The sequence below is a fragment of the Ochotona curzoniae genome, unplaced genomic scaffold, assembly GCF_017591425.1.
Source record: "Ochotona curzoniae isolate NIBS_2020 unplaced genomic scaffold, NIBS_Ocur_1.0 contig_64, whole genome shotgun sequence".
Lineage (NCBI taxonomy): Eukaryota > Metazoa > Chordata > Mammalia > Lagomorpha > Ochotonidae > Ochotona > Ochotona curzoniae.
Window position 1 is genome coordinate 44,940,020 of NW_024466502.1, and position 22,982 is coordinate 44,963,001.

At 37.5% G+C, this 22,982-nt stretch overlaps 1 protein-coding gene across 2 annotated transcripts in view; it reads left to right on the forward strand.

Annotated features, from left to right (window-relative positions):
* RB1 (RB transcriptional corepressor 1) overlaps positions 1–22,982 on the forward strand; it is a 125,946-nt gene that overhangs the window by 99,913 nt on the left and 3,051 nt on the right. For both annotated transcript variants that reach the window (XM_040991413.1, XM_040991414.1), the window contains 9 exons: positions 9,647–9,765; positions 11,847–11,992; positions 13,877–14,022; positions 16,198–16,302; positions 17,416–17,529; positions 17,625–17,788; positions 19,643–19,673; positions 20,680–20,822; positions 21,417–21,466. In XM_040991413.1, coding sequence (XP_040847347.1) covers positions 9,647–9,765; positions 11,847–11,992; positions 13,877–14,022; positions 16,198–16,302; positions 17,416–17,529; positions 17,625–17,788; positions 19,643–19,673; positions 20,680–20,822; positions 21,417–21,466 — 1,018 coding nt within the window. The remainder of the gene's footprint in view (positions 1–9,646; positions 9,766–11,846; positions 11,993–13,876; positions 14,023–16,197; positions 16,303–17,415; positions 17,530–17,624; positions 17,789–19,642; positions 19,674–20,679; positions 20,823–21,416; positions 21,467–22,982) is intronic.

The window sequence follows — 22,982 nt, forward strand, 5'->3', positions numbered from 1 at the left end:
GAGCCAGGAGCTCTTCTGGGTCTCCCACTCATGTGCAGGGTCCCAAGGCTTTGGGCCGTCCTCGACTGCTTTCCCAGGCCACAAGCAGGGAGCTGGATAGGAAGTTAGGACTGCCAGGATTAGAACCGACGCCGTATGGGATCCCGGCACATTCAAGGTGAGGACTTATAACTGCTAGGCCACCACACCGGGCCCTAGATGTAGGTTTTAAATTAATCATATTAATAACTGCTTTATGTATAAATGGTATAGGAACCCTAATACAAAGACATAAATATTGTCAGAAACAAAAGGTTGAATCAAAAGTTAGGAACCTAGATAAAACTGAATATAACTGAGGGATTTTTTTGCACCAAAACTTTTTTAATTTCATTTTTTTCTGTGAACTTTTTGAAGTCTCCTTGTCTCTTGGCAAAAGGAATATCAGGGTTGGCTATGTTAGAAAGAAGTGTCAGAAGGATCAGGGCCCACCAACAATTTTCTATTCTGATTTCCTTTTACAAGGCAAAAGCAGTTTTGGAGTTTGACTTTGAATAGTACAAAAACATTTCCTGTAATGCAAGTCCCATAATATTCCTTAAAATACCCAGAAAACAATGGCAATTCCTGCTTTCCACTTCCCCTAGTAATTTTTGTCATCATCCTGGGGACCATATACTTACTTAGATAATCAGAATTTCTTTTTAGAGAACCTTGAGTTGATAGCCTTGAATTCTTTTATCTTCTAAAGAAAATTCTACTCACTTAAGAGATATATGTTAGCCATGAAAGACCATTTAGAATAGACAGTTAGCTTCTAATTACTATCAGTATTATTTATTCAGTAGGGCCTTTACTAATCTTGCTGACAGTAAGAATCTGGCTTCCTTCAAAAGATTAAGTAGTAAGACAGAGCAAAATGTTGTGCAGAGTACAATTATGCTGACAGGTAATTTGAGTAGATAAGTAATGGCAAGAGGCAGCATTCTTGAGTCCAGGGGAAAACTGCTGCCTGAGCCCAACCAGAAACAGTGCTATGGAAATTATGTATGTGTGTGTATTGTATATGTATATGTATATATCACTTCAAAAAGTATTTCATTAAATCTTTCCTTCATAGTTTTAAAAAAGTCTGTATTAATTCTGTAGTGCTCTGTTAGTTATTAAAAAGCTAAAACAACTGATATTTATTATCTCCCACAATTTCTGAAGGTCAGGCATCTCGGAGTAGCTTAGCTGTGTGTGTTTGGCTGAGGTTGTCTCATGAAGTATTTTTAGGATGTCTACCAGTTCTGCAGGTGAACCTATGGCTGCAGTGCCATTGGAGAATCTGCTTCCAGATCCATTCACAAGGTTGTTGGTCAAGCTCAGTTCTTCACTGACTAGTGGCCAGAGGCCCAATTTCTTTGTTACTAGAGTTTCTTCATAGGGCTGTTGGTTGTATGTCAGCTGTTTCCTGCTTAGGGAGAGGAGCTAAAACTAAATTTTTGCAGAAGCTAATTTCAGCTGTGACGTGCCATCACTTCTGCTACGTGCCATTGATTTGTAGAGTAGCCCTGGTACAGTTTATGAGTGGTCTACACAAGGATGCAAACACCCAGTGTCAGGGATTATTGGGAGGATCTTGAGACTGGCTGTCAAAGTTGTCATTTGGTGTTAATTAAAAATCAAATCTTACCAGTTTTCTTGTTTGTGCTTTGCTGTATTTAATGTTACCCAGATGATGGCTAAGTAGCATATTAACATTCCAGAAATACTTAGTGAATGTTTGATATATGTTAGGCATTAGGGTTTTATTTTAAGAAGTCTCTAAAAGTACTATCTGGACCCTGTCAGTCACTTGCTGAAAACCCATCAGGAAATTATCTCTTGCTGTTTCTTTGCTTTGTAATCTATGTGTTTTAGTTTTTTTTTTTTTTTTTTTAATATTTTACTTTACTTGAAAGAATTACAGAGAAAGAGAGGGAGAGATTCAGAGAGAGAAATCATCCATCTGATGGTTTACTCCCCAAATAGTTGCAGCAACCAGAGCTGGGCTGGTTCAAAGTTGGGAGCCAGGAATTTCTTTCAGGTTTCTCACATAGATGCAGGGCCTTGAGCCATTCCTCACTGCTTTTCCAGGCCATTGACAGGCAACAAACCCCGCCTCCCGCCCCATGGTGGATTCCTCCACCTTGCTGCATTGCTGCAGTTCAAGTTCCGTTGAGATTCTTTGATTGCAAGCATTTACCAAGCATAGAGTCCAGCATTTTATTGTCCAGATAAGTTCAACGGCTTCTTGGGGAGACCATCTCTGGTCTGAAGGTAGAGCCGGAAGAGTGTCATCCTGACCAATGACTGTAAACTCTTAAAGGGCAGAATTAATTTCTTACTGTATACCCTGTACTGTACTTAACCCTTTGTGTAGGTTATTTTATTTCATTTTCACCACAACCATATGGGGTAGGTACTACTATTAATGTAATATAGTCTTCCTAACCTGTCCAGGGACTGTGTGAGTGATCAGTGGAGCTGTGCAGTGTAGAGTTATTTGTAGGAGCGGAAAACAGTTTATAAACTTGAAAATAGGCAAAGAAAGGTTTGGATAAATTTGGTGTAAGGCAAGTGTGAATGGTACATACTTGAATATACAGAGTTTAAGTACTAACTTCACAAAACAATGACTGTCATCCATCAGATTTTTAGAACTTTCTCTTACTCCCAAACAAGTAGACTCTTCCCAGTTTTATTTTTAATCATGAAGTTAAATATCTCTTATTGAATGTGAGTTACAATAAGTTGATCTGAGTAAGTTTTCATTTCTGAAAAAAAATTTCTAAATAAGACAAAATTTAAAAAAATATACACAAAGGAACATGCCTTGCTTCCCAGTGTAGTCGCTAATTACACAAGTTCTGGAAGCAGGTAAACTTGGGTTTGAATCCCTGCTTCACCACTTAGTAGCCATGTAACGTGGGACAAAATTGTTAGCTAATTTGCCTCTGGTTCTTTATTTACAAGATGGAGTTAGTACTGTTTCCTACTTTAGACCTACTACAAGGGCTAAACAAGAAAATGTATGCAAAATATTTAGCATATTGTAGATGCTTGAGAAGCATTAGACCTGCACCGTTTTTTTAAAGTCAGAGAAGCGTGAATTTTGAATTTTGGTAATGAGGAAAGTGAAATAGGAATATGCGGTAGTAAGTGGTAATGACTTTGAATCATTCATTAGTCTTGATTGACAACGTTAGATGTAAAAGCTGGTGTTGTAGTGCAATGGTTCAAGCTGCCACTTCTGATATTAGCATCATATATCAGAGTGCTGGTTCGATTCCTAGTTCCTGTAAGTCTGATTCAGTTTCCTGTCAATGTACCTGAAAAGTCACTGGATAGTGGCCCAGAGTATTTGGATTCCTTTCACCCATGTGGCAGACTAGCATGGAGTTCCTGGCACCTGACTTCAGTCAAGCCCAGCCTGGTAGTTGTATCCATTTCAGGAATCAATTAGTGGATCGAAAATACTTCTTTTTTTCCACCCTGCCTCCTTACCCTGTCTCTTTTACTTGGTCTTTGAAAGAAGTAACTGGATGAGTGAATTCTTTTTAAAAAAGAAGATGAACACCATAGAAAAATCATGGTTGTTACTGTATCTTATTGTGCTACTGAAAGTTTGGATCCACATAGACAGTAATCTGGTGCTTTTGATTCTCTTTATGAAAGTCTTAGTTAAGAAACCTGAGGAAAATGACCTTAACTATTACCATTTAACCAAAGGATGTTTGTTTTAAACTTACATATCTTGGTCATCAGCATTAACGTCCTTCACATCCACACCACAAGCATGTGTATCTCTAACTCTTGGACCATAACCCACCTTTCTTGTGCTTCTCCATTCAGTCATAACCCTCTCTTGCAGTATTTGGCAATGTGTTGCTGACTTTCATTATATTCAGACATCACAGTTTCCTTTCACGAACTTTCATGTCCTGTTCCTCTTTTAATGTCTGATTCTCATACTCTGTTAGTTCCCTTTCTAGAATGAATTATTCCTATGGTGTGAATTTTTCCACAGTTAAAAAATATTCACTATTCTTTCATAGCATATTTCTGCCTTTATCATCACATATTTATTTCCTTGCTTATATATAGATTGCCAACAAATAAAAGGTCTCTTTGCTCACCTCTTTAACTAATGCTTGATACTCTGTGGATAAAGTGTCACAGATAAGAATATTTCAGTTTTGTTCTGGTTTGCCTAAAATGTTCTATGGTACTCCAGTTTATTTTAAAAACATCTTTTAAATAATATGAATTCTGAAATTATTTGCATGTTTATACTTTATGGCTAAATTGCATATTTTATGTTTATCCTAATATTTGAAGTTTAAAGATGGGGAAAAGAAGCAGCTACAATATTTTTTAAATTATCTAGAGTTTATGTAACTAAGAAATTTTCATTTTTAAGGCAGAATTAACCTCAGAGAATTTTAAGCACATTCTCACTGCATATAGTTATTCAACATGTGTTTATTGAACCCCTCCTGTGTGCCAGGCAGTTGTGAATACTGGAAATACCGTTACATCTTGTATCCCAGTGAGGGAAACAGTTAATAAAAATATAAAGAAAGGAACACATTATATAATTTCAGGTACTGATAAGTGCTATGAAGAAAATAAAGCAGAATTAGGAGCAAATAAGTGGGAATTATGGCTGTTTTAGGGAAGATAATCATAGAAGGCTCTGCTCAGGAGCTGCTGTTGAGGAAACATGCAAGGGGTTAAGTCAAGGGAAGGTCTGGAGAAAGAGCATTTCTGACGAGAAGAGCAAGTTGCAAAGACTCTGAGAGAGGAAGGTCATGGCACTTCTCATGGATTAGAAAGACGACCAGTGTGACTGGTGTCAAATAAAGAGGTGGGGAAAGAGTACGGGTCACAAAGTAGTGAGGGACCAGACCTCATGAGCTGTTATGTAAACCTACGTCAAGGAGTTTGGATTTCTCCTAAAGATGACGGGAAGTCCCTGGAGGGCTTTGAGTGTAGGAGTTGTGGTAAAGACTGACTCAGCTCTGTTGAAGAGAAAGTGAGGCAGGAAGAATAGTGAATAATAAGTGTGAAACCAGTTTGAGATATGCTTTTGCAGAAGTGTAGACAGAATGTAATGATCTGGATTGTAATCACCAGTGTTGTTGGTGATGAAAACGTAGACTTGATGTATAATCTGAAAGTAAAAACCAACATGACTTGTGACTGTGGTGAATTGGATATAGATAGAGCATGAGGGGAAGAATATTTCAAGATGGTGCCTTTTTAATTTGTTTTTGTTTTTGCTCTTGCTCTGGGCAAATGGATGTGTGTGATTTAATGATGTAGAAAGATCTGGGCGGAAGCAGGAGATTTTTGTGGCACTGGATGGTTAAAAGTTTATTTTATATATAAGCTTCAAGTAAAGATGTTCAGTAAGATGGGGGACAACAGGTGCTTCTGAAATAATCCATTGAGGTTATCAGCATGTGACAATTTTCGAGGATTGTTTATCTTTGTATGCCTACTTCCTAGCATGAACCCTGATATGAAATATTCAAATATTAGGTGGATAGATGGCTCGCTAGGCACACATTCATACATTGTCCTTGCATTTATAGACATAAATAAGTCACAACCACCATATCACATGTTTATAGAGCACTCACATTGTGCTAAACAGTGTTCCCAGTGTTTAATATGTATTAAATCACTTAATTCTCAGTGCTGTCATTGATGTCACTTTTATTGCCATCAGTATCTCCACTTCACAGTTAAGTAAGGTGAGTCTTACTAAGGTTAAGCTGCTTGACCAGGATCAGGTTCTCCAATAAGTGGCCACAATTGAAACCCATGTGGTATAGCTCAGGAATTTGTGCTTCTCTCCATGGCAATACACTTCTTACCATTATCATGATTTACTCATTGTCATAAATCTTAAATCTGCGTTATCGCTGTGGTAAACTCATTCTGAAGTGAAACATGAAGACTGTTGGTAGAAGAATGCCACCTTAATCCTTGGAGGAAGAACTACTAATCTGAAGTATATAGTTTAACTTATATGTGAAAAGCAAGTTTAGTGCCTAAAGGGTAGCATGTTTAAGTCCTCTTAATTGCATATTTTTCTCAGGTTTCAGGGTCTCTGCTAAAATGATTATTGGAGAGAAGATGAAAATAGGCAGCTTCTGATGAATTTTTATAAGGATACTATCTTTAAACACATGTAAAAAATAGAACTAAAAGTTAGGTTTGTTTTGGTAAAAAAAAAATTGAAATCCATGCAGATTTTTTTTATAATACACATTTTCTATGAACTTTTTGAAGACTCCTCCTCTCTGGGTTTATAACAAATTGTTTCCAAAAAACGATATTCATTTTAGCAATGGCAAGAAAATGTAAACTCTGAACATTCAGGAGGAAAAAACTACCTTTGAAAAAAAAATAAGAGTTTACTTTTTTCCTCTGTAAATGTGAAGTAGCACATTAGCAGAAATGCCATGTTGGTAGCAGAATAGCAGGAACTCAAACTCTGCTATGGGGTACCCATACCAAAAGCAAAAGTTTAGCCTGTGGTGCAACAACTCCAGTCCCCATTTTTTATTTTAAAATTTCTTCTTCTTGCATAGTCTCTGTGTCTCCCTGGTTGCTTTTTGGTTTTGATGCATCCATATTAAAAACTGGCCTGAGATATTAGATTGCCACTGGTATTTGAGTAAACAACTGAAGTTGGAAGCTCAGAACACCCGGGAAGGGACGGGGAACTGGACGCTGATTTGGAGGGATGATTCCTTAAGAAACCTGCATTTTGTATGCATAGGCCTTTTTTTCTGAGACACATCATGCTCCTCAGCTTTGCTGCTTCTGATCTCATGTCTGGAGGATATGCTCCTGGCTGCAGATGTTCTAGGGTCAGGAGACAGGAAGCAGTCAGGCATATATGGTATTCATTATGTAAACTTCTTCTAATCCTCCAGCTTTGAGTGTAGGAACTGCTCTCACAAGTCTGTCAAAGGTCTCAGTCTGGAGGATGTCATTTTATATTCTCAAAATAAACCTTAAAATTTTTTTTAATCAATTAAAAGGAGAGCAGAAGAATACCTGCAGGCCTAACTTATTCTAAAGAGTTCTTTCAGCCAATCCTTCTTTGGTTAACTCCACTCTTAAGTTCTCTTTGTTCTTAAGATTTGTGTCTTTTAGTCTTGGCATGGTAGCCTAGTGGCTGGGGTCCTTGCCTTACATGTCCTGGGATCTCATGTGGGGCTGATTTGTGTCCCGTCTGCTCCACTTCCCTTCCAGCTCCCTACTTGTGGCCTGGGAAAGCGGTGGAGGATGGCCCACGGCTTTGGGTACTCTGCACCTTCATGGGAGGCCCAGAGGAAGCTCATGGCTCCTGGCTTCTGATTGGCTCAGCCCCGGTTGTTGTGGCCACTTGGGAAGTGAACCAGCAGATGGAGGATCTTTCTCTCTTGTCTCTCCTTCTCTCTGACTTTCCAATAAAAAAAAGTGGCTCTATAAAAACAAAAAAGAGTAATCTCTTTTAAAATAATTTCACTTACTCCCATTTTAGTGAGGTTTTAGGAGAAAAGTTAATGTGTGCATTCAATTTGTTTTTTTTTTAATGTTTATGTATTATCATGTACTTGCAAGGCAGAGAGAGAATTGTTTTTTCCATTTTCTGGTTTACTCTCCAAGTGTCCTTACTAACCAGAGTTATCCTGGTCCACACCCAGGAGTCCAGAATTCCATTCTCGTCTTCCACATAAGTGGGAAGAAGCATGTACTTGAACCATCATCTGCTGTATTGTCAGATTCGAAGCAGAGTAGCTGGGTCCTAAATCATAACTTCAGTATAGCGTATAAGCATCCCAGGCAGAGACAACCTGTCATGCCACAATAGCTACCCCTAAATTTATTTATTATTTGAAAGGAAAAAAAGGGGAAAAGATTTTTTCCATCCACTGGTTCACTCCCCAAACATCAACAAAAGCTCAGTCAAGCTGACGCCAGGATCCTGACTCAGGTCTCTCAGATTCAAACTACTTGAAATGTCATCTGCTGCCTCCCATGTGCCCAGTAGCAGGAAGTTGGAGTGGAAACTGGGATGATAATTATTGCCCAGGCACTCTGCTGTGGTAGGCAGGCATCCTGGGCGGTGTCTGTCTCTACCTGCCTATTGCAGTGTCTCTCTCTGCCCTTCAAATAAAAATTTTAAATAAATAAAAAAGCATAAAAAAACTAGAAGATTAAAACATGTATGATCCCTCTTTTTTATGGAATCTGTTGTCTACTTGCAGGCAATCATCTCTAGAATAATGTTGGTTTTGAAGCACTGTTTTAAATGATTTGTATTGCTATTCTTTTTTATGATACTTTAAAAAGTACAATTTGTAAGTTTTTGCTTGGTGTGTAGAAATATAATTGTCTTTCCATAACAATTTAATAAAATAAACCTTTTATTCAAATTATTTATTTATAGACTGTTTTGAGTTTTCTATATTGACAGTGAGATCATTGATGAGTGATAATTTCTGTTGGTTCTTCTCTCGTAACACTTTGCCTTTTCAGTTCTTTCCATTGTCTCATTGAGCTGCTTGCTACCTCAAATACAATGTTGAACACAGAGCATGTTTTTACTTGTATCTGATTTGCTTTTTCAGGGAATTGCTTGAACTGTTTCACCATTGTATATAATGTTTGCTGTGAAAATTTTCAGTTTAGACTTAATAGAGTGATGAGGTACATTATGGATTTTCTAAAGTTGAGTGTGTCTTACAACCTAGATAAAGTCAACTTAGTCATGATATGTTCTTATTTTCATTTTAAAGATTTATTTTTTACTAATTTGAAAAGTCGAGTTACATAAGAGAAGGAGGAGAAAGAGAGAAATCTTTCATTTACTGATTTACTTCTCGAAAAGTCACAGTGACCAGGGCTGAGCCAGGCCAAAGCCAGGAGCTTAGAACTTCATCCATGTCTCCCACTGAATAACAGCGGCCCAAACACTTGGTCCACCATCTGCTGCTTTCCTAGGCACAGTAGAGGGAGCTGGGCCAGAAGTGGAGCTGCTGAGACTCAAACCAGGACTTATGTGGGATTCTACCTTAGCGAGTAGCAACTTAACGTACTGCACAACAATGCTGTCCCTGATATGTTCTCATTTTTTCTCATTTTAAGCATTACTAATTTGAGTTGTTAATTTCCCTTATTTAGGATTTTTCTGTATTCTTCAGTGAAATGGGCTGTAATTTGTTTTTTAAAAGATTGTTTTGATAGGTTTTAGTATCAATCATATTGATCTGGAAAATCAAGAACAGAAGGACTGGTGTCCCAGAATAACAGGTAAAGCTGATGCCTACAGTGCCAGCATCCCACGTGGGTGCTAGTTTGAATTCCTTTCTATGTGTGATTCAGCTAACAGCTAATGTGACTGGGAAAGCAGCAGAAGAAGAAATATAGAAAGCCAGTGCCACAGGCAGAGGAGAAACCTGCTATGCCACCACACTGATGCTCTGACTTCTTTCTAACATAAGCATTTGAGATTCTGTGGTTCCCTACCACTTTATTAATGTTCACAGTACTCACCATGCCAGAGAATGTGGCTGATATTGATCCAGGAAAATCCTATTCTAGTAATGATGTTTTACTATTACCTTCTTTCATGCAGGATTCACCTTTATTTGATCTTATTAAGCAGTCGAAAGACAGAGAAGGGCCAGCTGATCATTTTGAATCTTCTTGTCCTCTCAACCTTCCTCTCCAGAATAATCACACCGCAGCAGATATGTAAGTAGAAGGTTTATTGTGTCGTCCATTCAGACTGCAAACATTCTGAGCAGTTAGTGTGTTTAGGGCACTGTCTAGAAACTATAAGGATTACATTTTTGGATAAGGCATTGTTTCTATTTTTAAAAATCAAGAATATAGTATAAAATGTAACAGACTCACCTAAGATTGATATAGTATAGCCAATTTTCATGGTGGAAATGACCATTTAGGTAGGCCTTATGCATTGAATAATTTCCATAAGGAAACTAAAAGGGAGAAAGAAGACAGTGTTTGAAGAGCTAGACATGATGTGAACTCAAATGCCTAACAGCAGGGGAAGCAGGAATCATTTTCAGTACAGATCAGATCATTTGGAGAGAAGTATAGGGTAGCTGTAGGGAATAGTATGTGACATGGACCCACACTGTTGATTAGTGAGTAATGCTCGTGATAATGTTGAGGATTTACTCTGTGTTGGGCTATTGTCTACGTAGTTCAGCTTTTTTTTTTTTTTATGTTTACATAGTTGATTAGGGTGGGAAGGATTGAGAATTAGGGGAAAGTGGGTGAAACCATTGTTGCAATTTTTTCTTCTTCTTCCTGTATCTGGGGAAAAGGGATAGATAAGGGGAGAAGCCTCACCCAGCCTACCAACTACCTCAGTATAAAGGGATGAGGAATGGCCATCCGATGTGGAGCATGCTCTGAGGGTTTTGCTCAAGTGGTTTCGGTAGTTTTAACAAGCTGTCAATCTCGCCAATTCAAGGATGAGGAAATCCTTCCAAGGTCCATTGGCTAACATAGTCAAACTTAGAGTCTCCATTCGCCCAGATATTTGCTGTCAACACTTGCCAAAGGGTAGTTGACCAATTCTTTTTGCCCTCCATCCTCTGCTGTGGTACCAGATATCCTCAGCAGACTCCAATAGACAACCATATCCTCCATGTGCATCTGGGTGTGCTGTCTACTTCTCCATCTTAGCCACTGAGGAGCCCAATTCTGACACATTTGTTTCATAGTCAGACCACAGCTCCTGTGATTCTCTGCATGGTTGGAGTTCTGAGTCCAGCAGTTCAGTTGGGAGGATTCCCAAAGAAACCTCATCTGAAGTGATCACAGACCTGACTCTTGTGTGTGCTTGTGTGCTTGCCAATACAGAGTCCATCTCTGTCCATCACCCACTTCAGCTAACACACACACTGGTAGTTGCAATTGCTGGGTCGGTTCTGTCTCCAGCCCCGCTTCTTACATAAACCATGGGTGCTGCCGTCCACACACTTGGCCCTCATGTACAGCAGTGGGAGGAACAGCCTAGTCGAAGTGACCCCTAAAGTTCCCCACTAGGCCCATCCCCAGCCCTGGCTCCTGTGCTTGCCAGTATGTGCAGCAGACTGGTCCAGTCTGTCCCACATCCCATTCAGCTCTCGTGAATGTCAATGGGCATTGAAGCCTAGTTCAGTCCAACTGATCCCACTATCCAGCCCACATTCATGCCAGTGGGTGCCACCCCTATTCCCAGCCCTGATTCTCAGTGCTTACCAATAGGAGTTGCAGCCCACAGGTGGTTCTGTGGTCTAACTGACAGGATTTACCACCAATCCCAGCATTTGCCATCTGATGCTGTGGCAGAGCCCAACAGCCTGCATTTACTCTGGCTCATGCATGCACCAGTGGATACAGTTAGCCAGAACCGTAGTTGTCAATTTAAAACAATTTCAGGAGGAAAGTCAGTGAAATGTGAAAACACATTTGGTATCAACAAATTGTTCCATAAGCTGGAATTATTTAATGATCTCAATCATAACTGTTAAAATTAGGCATTCTTTCTATGCAACTATTTTTTGTAATATGGCAGCAATTCCCAGGGAAAGCCTCTTACTGAAATAATTCAATATTATGATAAGTGGTTTTTCTATTAGGCTATCATTCTCAGCTTGTATTTAACTAGCCAGCTTATGAATTAAGTATAAAATAACAGGTTAATTAGATAAAATGTATCTGGATATATGTGTATGATCTTGGGGAGGGTGTGTGTGTGTGCGTGTGTGTGTGACTTTCAGTGAACTTCAAATGAAAATATTTTCTTTGAATACATCTAGGTATCTTTCTCCTATGAGATCCCCAAAGAAAAAAAGTTCAACCACGCGTGTAAACTCTACCGCAAATGTAGAGCCACAAGCAACCTCAGCTTTCCAGACCCAGAAGCCATTAAAATCTACCTCCCTTTCACTCTTTTACAAAAAAGGTTAGTAGAGGATTACTTTCAAGAGCATGAACTCTGAAGCCAGAATGACTGGGTTCAAATCCTGGCTGTTTTACTCGCTAAGTGTGACCTTGGCAAGTAACTCAATATCTCTAGGCCTCAGTTTCTCCACCTGTAAAATGGAAAGATAATAACCAGTACCTTATAGTAATAATTTACTTCATTGGATTCTTGAAATAATTAAATGAATTTGTGCATTTGAAGTGCTTCCCTCATTGCCTACTACATAGTAAAGCATCAGAAAGTGTCAGATGTTATTGTTGTCGCATCTGTTGTTAGAGCTTCAAATTAATGTTTGGAAACATTTGCCGCGACACTGCTTATGCTATTCCATTGCATGTGTAGAGTTGAGATTACGCAATGTTCTGGGTCTAATGTAGACACACATCCTAGATATTTTCAGAAAAATTAAGAAGACAAGTAATCAGATTGTGTAGCATCCTCTGTGTGTCAGTGTGGCGGGGCAGGAGATTGATTTGGATATGTGTGTGCATTTGTACAAAGGTACACCTGCTGGAAGATATTTGAAGGAGAGTGAAAGACCAGTTTCCTCTGTGAAAGTCTTTTTCCTGATTTGATTTGAGTCACAGATACACTGAGCAATACAGAAGTATCATGAGAACAGTGGTTATATCAAAGGATAGTCCCTAACCAGTAGTAGCCACGTCACCTGGGGAACTTGAAAAGGTGTGTGGTTCCACTTCATGCCTACATAATCAGAAACCCCAGGATAGGGCCCCCAAATTCTCATTTTAACAACTGTCCAGTCAAGTTTGATATATGCTGAAGTTGAGAACCACTGGGGTAATTGATAATATTTGAAAACTCTAATTATATTATACACATCATTGAAAGGCACATTTTGAAGCAAGGTTCTTTAAAGTAGAGGGAAGGAAATTCAGTAAAATTTATTTTTATAGTGTATTTCTATAAAATTTATTTTTATAGTATATTTTTATGAAGTTTCTAAATAAATTCATTTCACAGTAATGTCACACTTAGGCAGTCCTCAATTCTATCATTTTCTAGAATATGTCCATTGGCATTTCACTGAAAAATGCATGATTTTGGTTTTTTAGGACTGGAAAAATTAATAGACATTGACAACTCTATTATTTTTAAAAATAACTGGGGTTGGATGCTGTGGTGTAGCAGGTGAAACCACCAACTATAGTGTCAGCATTCCATATGGGCACCAGTTTGAGTCCTGGATGCTGCACTTCTATCTGCTTTTTCCCTGCCTGGGAAAAGCAGAGAAAGATGGCCTAAAGTACTGGACCTCTGCACCCATGTGGAAGGTCCAGAGGAAGTTCCTGGCTTATGGTTTCAGACCAGACCAGCTCCAGCCATTGTACTCATTTGGGGAGTGAACCATTAGATGAAAGATCTCTCTTAACACATACACTCGAACTCTTTGGAATAATAAAATAAATAAATCTTTCTTAAAAACCAGTATTCCTCTTGAATATTGACAGTGTGAACTTCCGGCAGCTGTGAGGAGTGATCATCAGTGGAACTGAAGCTTGCTTTTCCTCCTTTTCCTTTCACCTCTTCCTTTTGCCTTCGCTTCATGATGTAATAGTTAATTCAGTGTTCTCCCATGTATGTACTTAACACTGTACTAATACTACTATCAATCTTGTATTCATAAGAATGATAGTGGCGGAGGTGAGGTTACTATTAAATGCTGTCTAGCAACATTAAACCAAGGTACTTCGTAAAGTTTGTGAAAAATCAAAAGGTGTTTTGATGCAGAAAGTTGTAATCCCTGCATATAAGAGATAATAAACAGTTCATGCATAGAAGAAATATATGCTTGTAGTTGAAAATGAACTGCAACCCTGAAGCACTCCTCTTCTCCCCCAGTGTACCGACTGGCCTATCTCCGACTCAATACCCTATGTGCACGCCTCCTGTCAGAACACCCGGAACTGGAGCACATCATCTGGACCCTTTTCCAACACACTCTGCAAAATGAGTATGAACTCATGAGGGATAGGCATTTGGACCAGGTAAGAAAGTCAAACACTTCTCCTTTCTTTCTCTCTGTTCTTGTTAGCTCTGTACTGATTTCTTAAGCCTAGAAATGAGAACTTAGATCCATTTTGTGGAATTAGCACAAAATTAGTATTCACTTGATGGTTCCCATTTATATTGGTTATAATTCTTACAAATCAAAGCTCAAGAGAATATTTCAATAGCTTATTTAAGAGCATAAAAGATGTCATTTACAGAAAATCACTAATTTTGTGGAATTAGCACAAAAATTAGTATTCACTTGATGGTTCCCATTTATATTGGTTATAATTCTTACAAATCAAAGCTCAAGAGAATATTTCAATAGCTTATTTAAGAGCATAAAAGATGTCATTTACAGAAAATCACTAAATATTGTGTATCTCTTGGGCTTTTTCTATGTCACAATAAGCTAAATTTTATTTTAATACATCAAAATTCATTTTAGTAAAGAAAAAGGATAAAATTTAGGAATTTATCTGAAACTGTTTATTCAGTGACTCATACTTGGTCACAGTGCCTAACCCGTTTCTCTGGATTCAACTTGTTATTTTGTTGAAGATTTTGGCAGCTATAATCATGAGAGATATAGTTTTCTTATAATATCTTAATTAGGTCTTATCTAGTAGAATTTATTAGTAAAACCCTTGGTCCTGGGATTTTGTTTGTGAGTAGTTTTTGATCACCAATTCAAGCTCAGATTTTCTATTTCTTCTTGAGCTGACCTTGGTAGTTTGTGATATTCCAGAAACATTTGCATTTCATCTCAGTTACCTGTTTTGTTGGTGTATGGTTGTTTTAGATAATGTTTTTTCATCATTTTATTTCTGTAGAGTTGTTAGTAATGTTCCCAGCAAGAATGATGTTTTGGGCAGGAGATGATTTTGTTCCATTAAAGTGTAGTTTGAAATTTGTACATTTTATTTTTAAAACTATTTACTTGGAGAAAATTTTAAAAAGAACTAATTAAAAAAAAATAAGAGACAGAGAGACCTTCCTTCCATTGTTTGTTCGCTCCCTAAATGCTCACAGCAACCCAGCTGAGCCAGACTGAAGCAAGAATCAGGAATTTAACTTAGGTTTCTTATGTGGGTGGCAGAGATACAATCACTGGAGCCATTACCTACCCATATCCCAGGGTGTGTATTAGCAGGGAGTTGGGATCATACCAGAGCCAGGACACAATCTCAGATCTTCCAGTGTGGAATGTGAGTTGTAACTGCTGGCCAACGAGTCACCCTAACATGTAGATTTTACAAGAGCTGATTTGGATGCATAAATTCTAATACTTGGGACTTTTAAAATAGGTCCTTGTTGCTTTATCTTTCTACTGTTTTCCATAATGTAGAAACCTTGTCATGTCAAGGATTTCTAGAGAGAAATCTCTGAAATCAGGATTTTTGTATGAGAGAGAGAAGTACCTCAGGTAAAACATTAAAGTAGAAGAAAATGTAAATTAGCAAAGTGGATTCTGAATGACAGTCTAAATGGGAGAAATAGTAGATTTAAGCAGGCGGGATGCTGAGTAAAGGATACTGAGTAGATATATTTGGCAAGAGATGTAAACTCAGATGTTGCAGAAGTGATGATACATAAATTAGGCAATAAAAATTAAGACATAGTTTGATGCTTTAAAGTCACAGGGCATATTTCAATTTTTTATTGAAATGCTGTATGCATACAAAATAATCCATGTATCAAAAGGATGCATGTACATCGTAAATAAAATTCAGCAGGTGAACCCACATGTGTCAAGAGCATCCACATCAAGAAACAGCACTATCAGCATGGAGCTGCCCTTCTGCAGTCACTGCGCCCCTCTGACTGCTGTTATCATCGGCTGCGTTTCATATTGTTTATATCATGGTTTAATCATTCTCGTACATGGAGGAAGTGCTGGTTCTCAGAAACATTTAAGAAGCCAAAGTAAGGGTAATTTACAAGTCAGGTAGTTAGTCCTGGATAATTGAGAATTATCTATTTGTATTTTGGTTTTTAAACATAATTTAGGTTAAACAAGTCATAGACTTTCAGATTGGGCTTGGAATAGAACAAAATAAGCTTGTAGGAAATTAAATTACCCTTTCTTAAAGTTAAATTAAGTCACAGTAATTTTTAGAAAAAAAACTGTGTAATAAATATTGACTGTTTTTATGTCACTCATTTATTAGATCATGATGTGTTCCATGTACGGTATATGCAAAGTGAAGAATATAGATCTAAAATTCAAAATCATTGTGACAGCATACAAAGATCTTCCTCATGCTGTTCAGGAGGTGAGTAACCTTTCATGGCAAATTTTATGGTAAGATAAGTTCCATATCCATGATGCAAATAATTTTCATTATTAATCAGATCACATATTCAGACCTTATTAAGTAAGTACGTAAATCAGGATTTATTGTGGTTTATTGACTATTTGTTTCTAAAGTGTTTTGGAAAGTTAGCGCAAGTTGTAACATTTTGCAAATTCATAGTTGTTCTTTTCCCCCTAGCTTTATTGGAGAATCAGAGAACCAGAGAAAAAGACAGACTGACAGACACAGAGGGATTACCTGTGTTGCAGGCAACAGTTGTATTTGCTATGCCACAACATTGGCCTATGAACTTTTTTTTCTGAATCCATTCCTTTTTTATACATACATACTGTAAAATCCCTGTGCTTTTCTCTAAGATTTTAATAAAATCTAATTATTCAAAAATTATAACAGTTTTGCTGAGTGTCTGCTTCTTGCAATGGGATAATACATATTTCTTGAATCTTTGCACCCAAGAGCAAGAAAATACAAGCCAGAGAATATAGTTGCAATGTTTTCTTTTTGAAGATTTAAAAAAAAAATGTATTGGAAAGGCTAAATGACAGAGAGAAGGGCAAACACAGAGAGAAAAGAGATTCTTAATCCGCTGCTTTACTCCCTGAATGGCCACAACAGGCAGGGCTGGCTCAGGCTGAAGCAGGGAGCCTGGAACTCCGTCCGCATCCCTCACACCGCAGGCACTCCGGTGCTTGAGCTGACCTCTGTTGCTTTCACGGGTGCATTAGCAGGGAGCTAGATTGGAAGCAGAGCAACTGGGACTCAAACTGCTGCTTTGATATGGGATGCCTCTATTGCAACAAATGCTTAATTCTCTGTGCCATTACATGGGCCCCATGCGCTTTTGCTCCTTTTTGCTCTGCCTCCTAGCTGCTTTTCTGGATCATTTTTGTGATACTTTGCTTCTTTTAGAGCACCTACAAACTAAGTCTAAGGAGGCTTTTTCAGATTTTTTTCCCCTACATAATAGATGCTTTTTACTGGATAAATAAAATTACAAAATATTGTGAAATTAAACGTAAAGAGAGGAAGTCCCATATTCATTTAACCTGTGTCTCTGTTGTTGTTCCTCAGACATTCAAACGTGTTTTAATAAGAGAAGAAGAGTATGACTCCATTATAGTATTCTACAACTCGGTCTTCATGCAGAGGCTGAAAACAAATATTTTGCAGTATGCTTCCACCAGGGTATGATGAGAGTTTCCTTTGATTGGGATTATGTCATTATAAAGCAGTGAATGCCACTGACACATGAAATAATCTGCTTCTTTGTTTTGCCCTAGCCCCCTACCTTGTCACCAATACCTCACATTCCTCGAAGCCCTTACAAATTTTCTAGTTCCCCCTTACGGCTTCCTGGGGGGAATATCTACATATCACCTTTGAAGAGTCCATATAAAATTTCAGAAGGTCTGCCAACACCAACAAAAATGACACCAAGATCAAGGTTTGTGTTTTCTCTTTAGGGATATAGAAAAGAATAAGAGTATTATTTTAGTCCAGGCATAAAAACATCAAGATATCTTTGTTTAAAATGAGCTAAACTCCTGAGTCTCTCATTTCTTTGTTTATATTGAGTGATATTATAGAATTTGGAGGAAAAGAAAATTTATTTGGATATGTTTGCACATTTGCTGTTAGCTTTCCTGGCTGTTGGGTCTTGTATTGCAGATAGCTCAAGAACCAGATGGGTTTATATGTTTGAAAACATTTTCACACTTTTGTAAGTAGCCAGTCTGCTAAACATTGTAGATTTATATTAGTTTTAGAATTTTTATTGTATAATTCTTAGGTGTCCTGTAAACTCCCTTTGGACTCTACTGATTTTACTTATTAGAAAAATGTGATGATTTACTAAATGTAGACGACTGACAGTTAAGTATTTAGATGTCCATCCCTAATTCATCCATGGCCATCTTGTATTACCCTGAGCAATACTCTGTCTCTACTTCAGAAGGGTGCTGTGGACCAGGGAAATGACGTGCGAAGCTATTTAAATTCTCAGATGAAAGGTTCAGTGCAGCTACAAATCATTATATTATCTTCCACATCCAGCTGCAAGTACTCTCTGGCTTTGAAGTGCCTCAATTGACTAATTATATGTTATCATGGGCTAGTTGAAACTGACTTTATTTGTCTAAAGTAGGAGGCAGATTAACTAGTATAATTAATGTAGTCTCATCTCAGAAATTGTTAGACCGTACAGTTGCACCTAAGGAGCAAGAAAAACAAATAAGGATAAGGGACTATATTAATGAACCTTCTAGAAAATACAAATAATGCATCTCTAGAAGATTTCAAACTCTACAGAAAAAAATATGAAGTAAAAAATTGGTAGTATGCTACACCCCTGTATCTTTCGGTATTTGGTGTTTGTATAGTTAGATATCTTTATAGTGATGTCTACTATTATAAGCTTTTAGGATGTCATGCTGTGTTTATTTAAATAAGTGTACACAGTTCCTCACCATCACATGTAGATGTATGCTCAGATGGTTTTTCTGATGATAATTATTCCACATTTCAATCAAAATGAGGACAGTTTGCTAATTCTAGTGAAATCAATTATCTGTTGGTACTCTTCAGCAAAAAAGTCACATTATAAAAAGCCAAAACTGTAAATGATTAATCAGATATTAAGGATTTTAGTCCTCTATTAGTCTAATATGTGTAGATATTCTAGTTAATCAAGTATGTTTACATGCAATAATGGCTATTTGTCAAGGATTTAAAATATAGTAGAAATCTGAGGGTTTACTAGTTCTATGTTTATATTTTCATTCCATTATAAAGCTGTTTGTGAGCACTGATGTAAGAACACACATTGTTTAGTTCAAACAAGGACTAGTAACTCTCTCTGTTTCTAGGGTATCTGAGAAATAACTTACTATACATCAACACATACTAATTAGAATTCTGATTATTGCTGAATACTGTAAATTTTGGCAGATATAACTTGAATTTTGCATGACAAAATGTGAAAGAAATTTTATAATTTACCCATGGATTTATGAAGAATCAAATAAGGATAAACCTAAAACCTTCTTTTACCACTTTTAAAGTGTGGATTTTGGCAGAATATCTCCTTGCAGGCTTACAGTTCTCTGTAAAACTCTGAGTGTTTGGTTAGACTAGCACTGTTACAATAAACCCCTACTGAATACAATTTAACAGTGGTTCTAATGTAAAGGCAGTCATTGATTTGGAATTGCTGCTAGTCCAGAATGAAGTGTGTATGTTCCTCTCTGTACAGTACTCTATGATTTCCATTACTGATTTATATTTCACCTTCACTTGACAGAATCTTAGTTTCAATTGGTGAATCATTTGGGGTAAGTATTTTCTTTCTGTGAAATACAATGTATACATTTTAACCATAAGGAATAAGATATTTCTATGATTTGAATTTATAAGTTCTATTATTATTCTATTCTTCAAATATTCATCTAGGCATTTTGCATATATGTCTTATAAAATATATCAGTTTTGTGTTCATATAATAATTATAAATCCTCCTCATAATTGATGGGCTTCAGAAATGATGTTCAGACATTCCAGTGAGATTGTATAATAGCTACATACACACTTATGTATATACACACATTATGTCTGTGAGAGGGTTTTATCTAATAACACTTCTGACTCTGAATGTGTGGGGTTATTTTCTCACACGAATTTATTATTCAGTTGTGTGGACACAACTGATTGTCTTGTGGTTAATTCCCTTTTGTTTTTGCTTTTTTAATGGTTACTTAGTCACTTGCAAGGCAGGGTTATACATCACCTTCTATCCACTGGTTCACTGCCCAAATGGCCACAACATCTGGGCCTAGCTCAAGGCGAGAGCCTAGAATAAACTGTATAACTTGTCAATATAATAACCATCATGTGAATTTAAAAGTGTCCACTGGACCCATCACTTCTAAACAATTCTTATGATCATCGCTCTAGTTACATAATATTCTTAAGAAAACAAAAAAAGGCTGACAAAACAAGCACTGTTGTTCTAATTTTGGTTGTTTCTAAGAAGTAGCCCAGGTTCTGTGTGGGGGGTGAATTTGAAAAATGAGGAACCAGAACCTTCCCAGGGATGGTCAGTGTTATTGACAAACAGTGGAGCTCTATAGAGCGCCCCTTCAGCTGGGGCAGAATTAGTTACGGTTACTCTGATTTTCAAATTTATTATACATCTTACTTGGTCCAGTAGAACTAAAAATTAAAATGAAGAGATTACACCTGCCTACTTTTTTTTTTTTGACACCCTTCACAGTTTGGGATTGCCAACTATAAAAAGTGACCACATAAATGATTTAAAATAATGAACTCTGTACTTTGTAGACTTCTGAAAAGTTCCAGAAAATAAACCAGATGGTATGTAACAGCGACCGGGTGCTCAAAAGAAGTGCTGAAGGAAGCAACCCTCCTAAACCTCTGAAAAAATTACGTTTCGATATTGAAGGGACAGATGAAGCAGATGGAAGGTAGGAACCACAGCAGAGTGTTTCCTGGGAGCCCAGCCGGTCACCTGGAAGCTAGAGGCCAGCGCTGCCCTGGCTCCAGCAAGGCCTGTCAGGCCAGCTTTGTTTGGAAATTGTGAGAATGGCTCAAAATCATAGCTATGCATATAGTCCAACGTTTAAAACACCAACAAATCTTACACCACCAAAATTCAGTTAAGATATCAGGTGTTGCAAAGCTGTTTCATTTTTTTTATATATTTATTACTTATGTTTATTATATATATACACAAGGGTATGTATATATTTACAGCTATTGATAAAATAATGTCAGCTTTAACATTAGATTTAAAGATGTTCACTTGTGAGAAAATATCAACTACTATTTCTATAAGAGCTATTGGAAAAATACATGGAATCAAATTTGTGCCATTTATACTTAAATGGTTAGTTTATAAACTTTTGAAATTAAAAGCTCCCACTTGCACACCTGTGCACACACACACACACACACACACCCCACAAAAGAAGTCTTCGAAAGCACAGTAGTTACTGGAAGTTGGAGTTTCCCATGCATGCACATGCAAATGAAGTGTTTTGCATTTTTTAAATCTGCAGCAAACATCTAGCAGGGGAGTCGAAATTTCAACTGAAACTTGCAGAAATGAGTAAGTACTCAGCTTTTTACTTTATGTAAATGAAAGAATTGTTTACCTTGCAGAAAGTGTTTTCACTTTTTATTTATAAAAGAATACACATAAACATTTCCTTCAACTGGCAGACTCATTCATGTATTTAAAGTGTAACTCCGTCAGTGATGGAGTGCAATGCCAAGTAAAGGCTGCACTCACCCTTTCTGAAATCTTTGGTGTGGAAAAACCAAGAAGTGAAGCCCTGCTTGACCGCAGCTTCAACACAAAATGACTGTGTTTAGAAAATATTCCAGAATAGCAGAACTGCAATGAGGAACTCAGAGTGTTAGATACAGGCATAAACCTGTCCTATCTAAATTGTATCACTCTTATTTAAAGAATGATCTTTTAGAAGGTAAACATTTAGCCTAATGCTTAGAGACGCTGCTCAAGACACCTGTGTCCTGCATTAGAGTACCTGGGGTCAACATGTTAATTTTGTGAGGTCAGATTTTCAATATGATTTTTTCCCCAGTTATTCAGAGTAATATAAATTTGGAATGCTAAGATGTTAAGGCAAATGGAATCCTATTCTGAGCAACTCTGAGACTGTAAAAAAAAAAAAGTCAATACAAATATGGTGGATAGAGATCATCTTAGGAAAGAAATGTTTATTAACTGTTATTAGGTTATATCTGATAGGTAGCTGTGGCAGTGAGTATGACATTTCCTGGTACTTGGTGCCAGATCCATTAATAGGAAAAGGAACTGAAAAAATTTTCAGGAAATAAGATATTCAAGCTGTCATTTCTGGGCTATAGGACACATCAGAAAGAACAATAATGTGAGAACAGGTTTTCAATACGTCTTTGTAGATATAAACTGAAATATCAATTATTTAGAATAATATCTTGAACTTTTTAAAATTATTTATTTGAAAGGCAGAAATACAAAGAGATAGAGGGAGAGACAGAGTTCTTTCATCCACTGGTTCAGTGCCCAAATGGCCTCAACGGCAGGAGCTGGGCCAGCCCAAAGCCAGGAGTCAAGAGCTTCCTCCTGGTTTTCCATAGAGGTTCAGGGGCCAGAGCAGTTAGGCCAACATTCACTGCCTTTCCAGGAACTTGAACAGGAAGCTGGACTAGAAGTGGAACAGCTGGAACTCAACTGGAACTGATGCCATAATGGGTGCCAGCACCGCCGGTGGCAGCTTTACTTGCTACGCCACAAAGCCAACCCCCAGAGCTTTTTCTGCATGAATTTTTGTGTTACAGTTAAAGTTAAATATACCAAACATTTAAATGTGTTTAGATTTTTTTCACTAAAAACTATATTCTCTCTTTAGCTTTTGAATACTTGTGATTCCTCCCTACCCCCCCAAGTACATAAAAATAGACATGAAGTTTGTAATCAATATCAAGGCTTAAAAACATGGAAACATTTTGGAGCCTACAAATATGCATTTTAAATGAGCAGAATAGTGTGAAAACAAGCATGCCTGTTTTCCGAGGGTTCAGTTGCTGAAGGAGGCACACACTTGGCTGTGATGGTG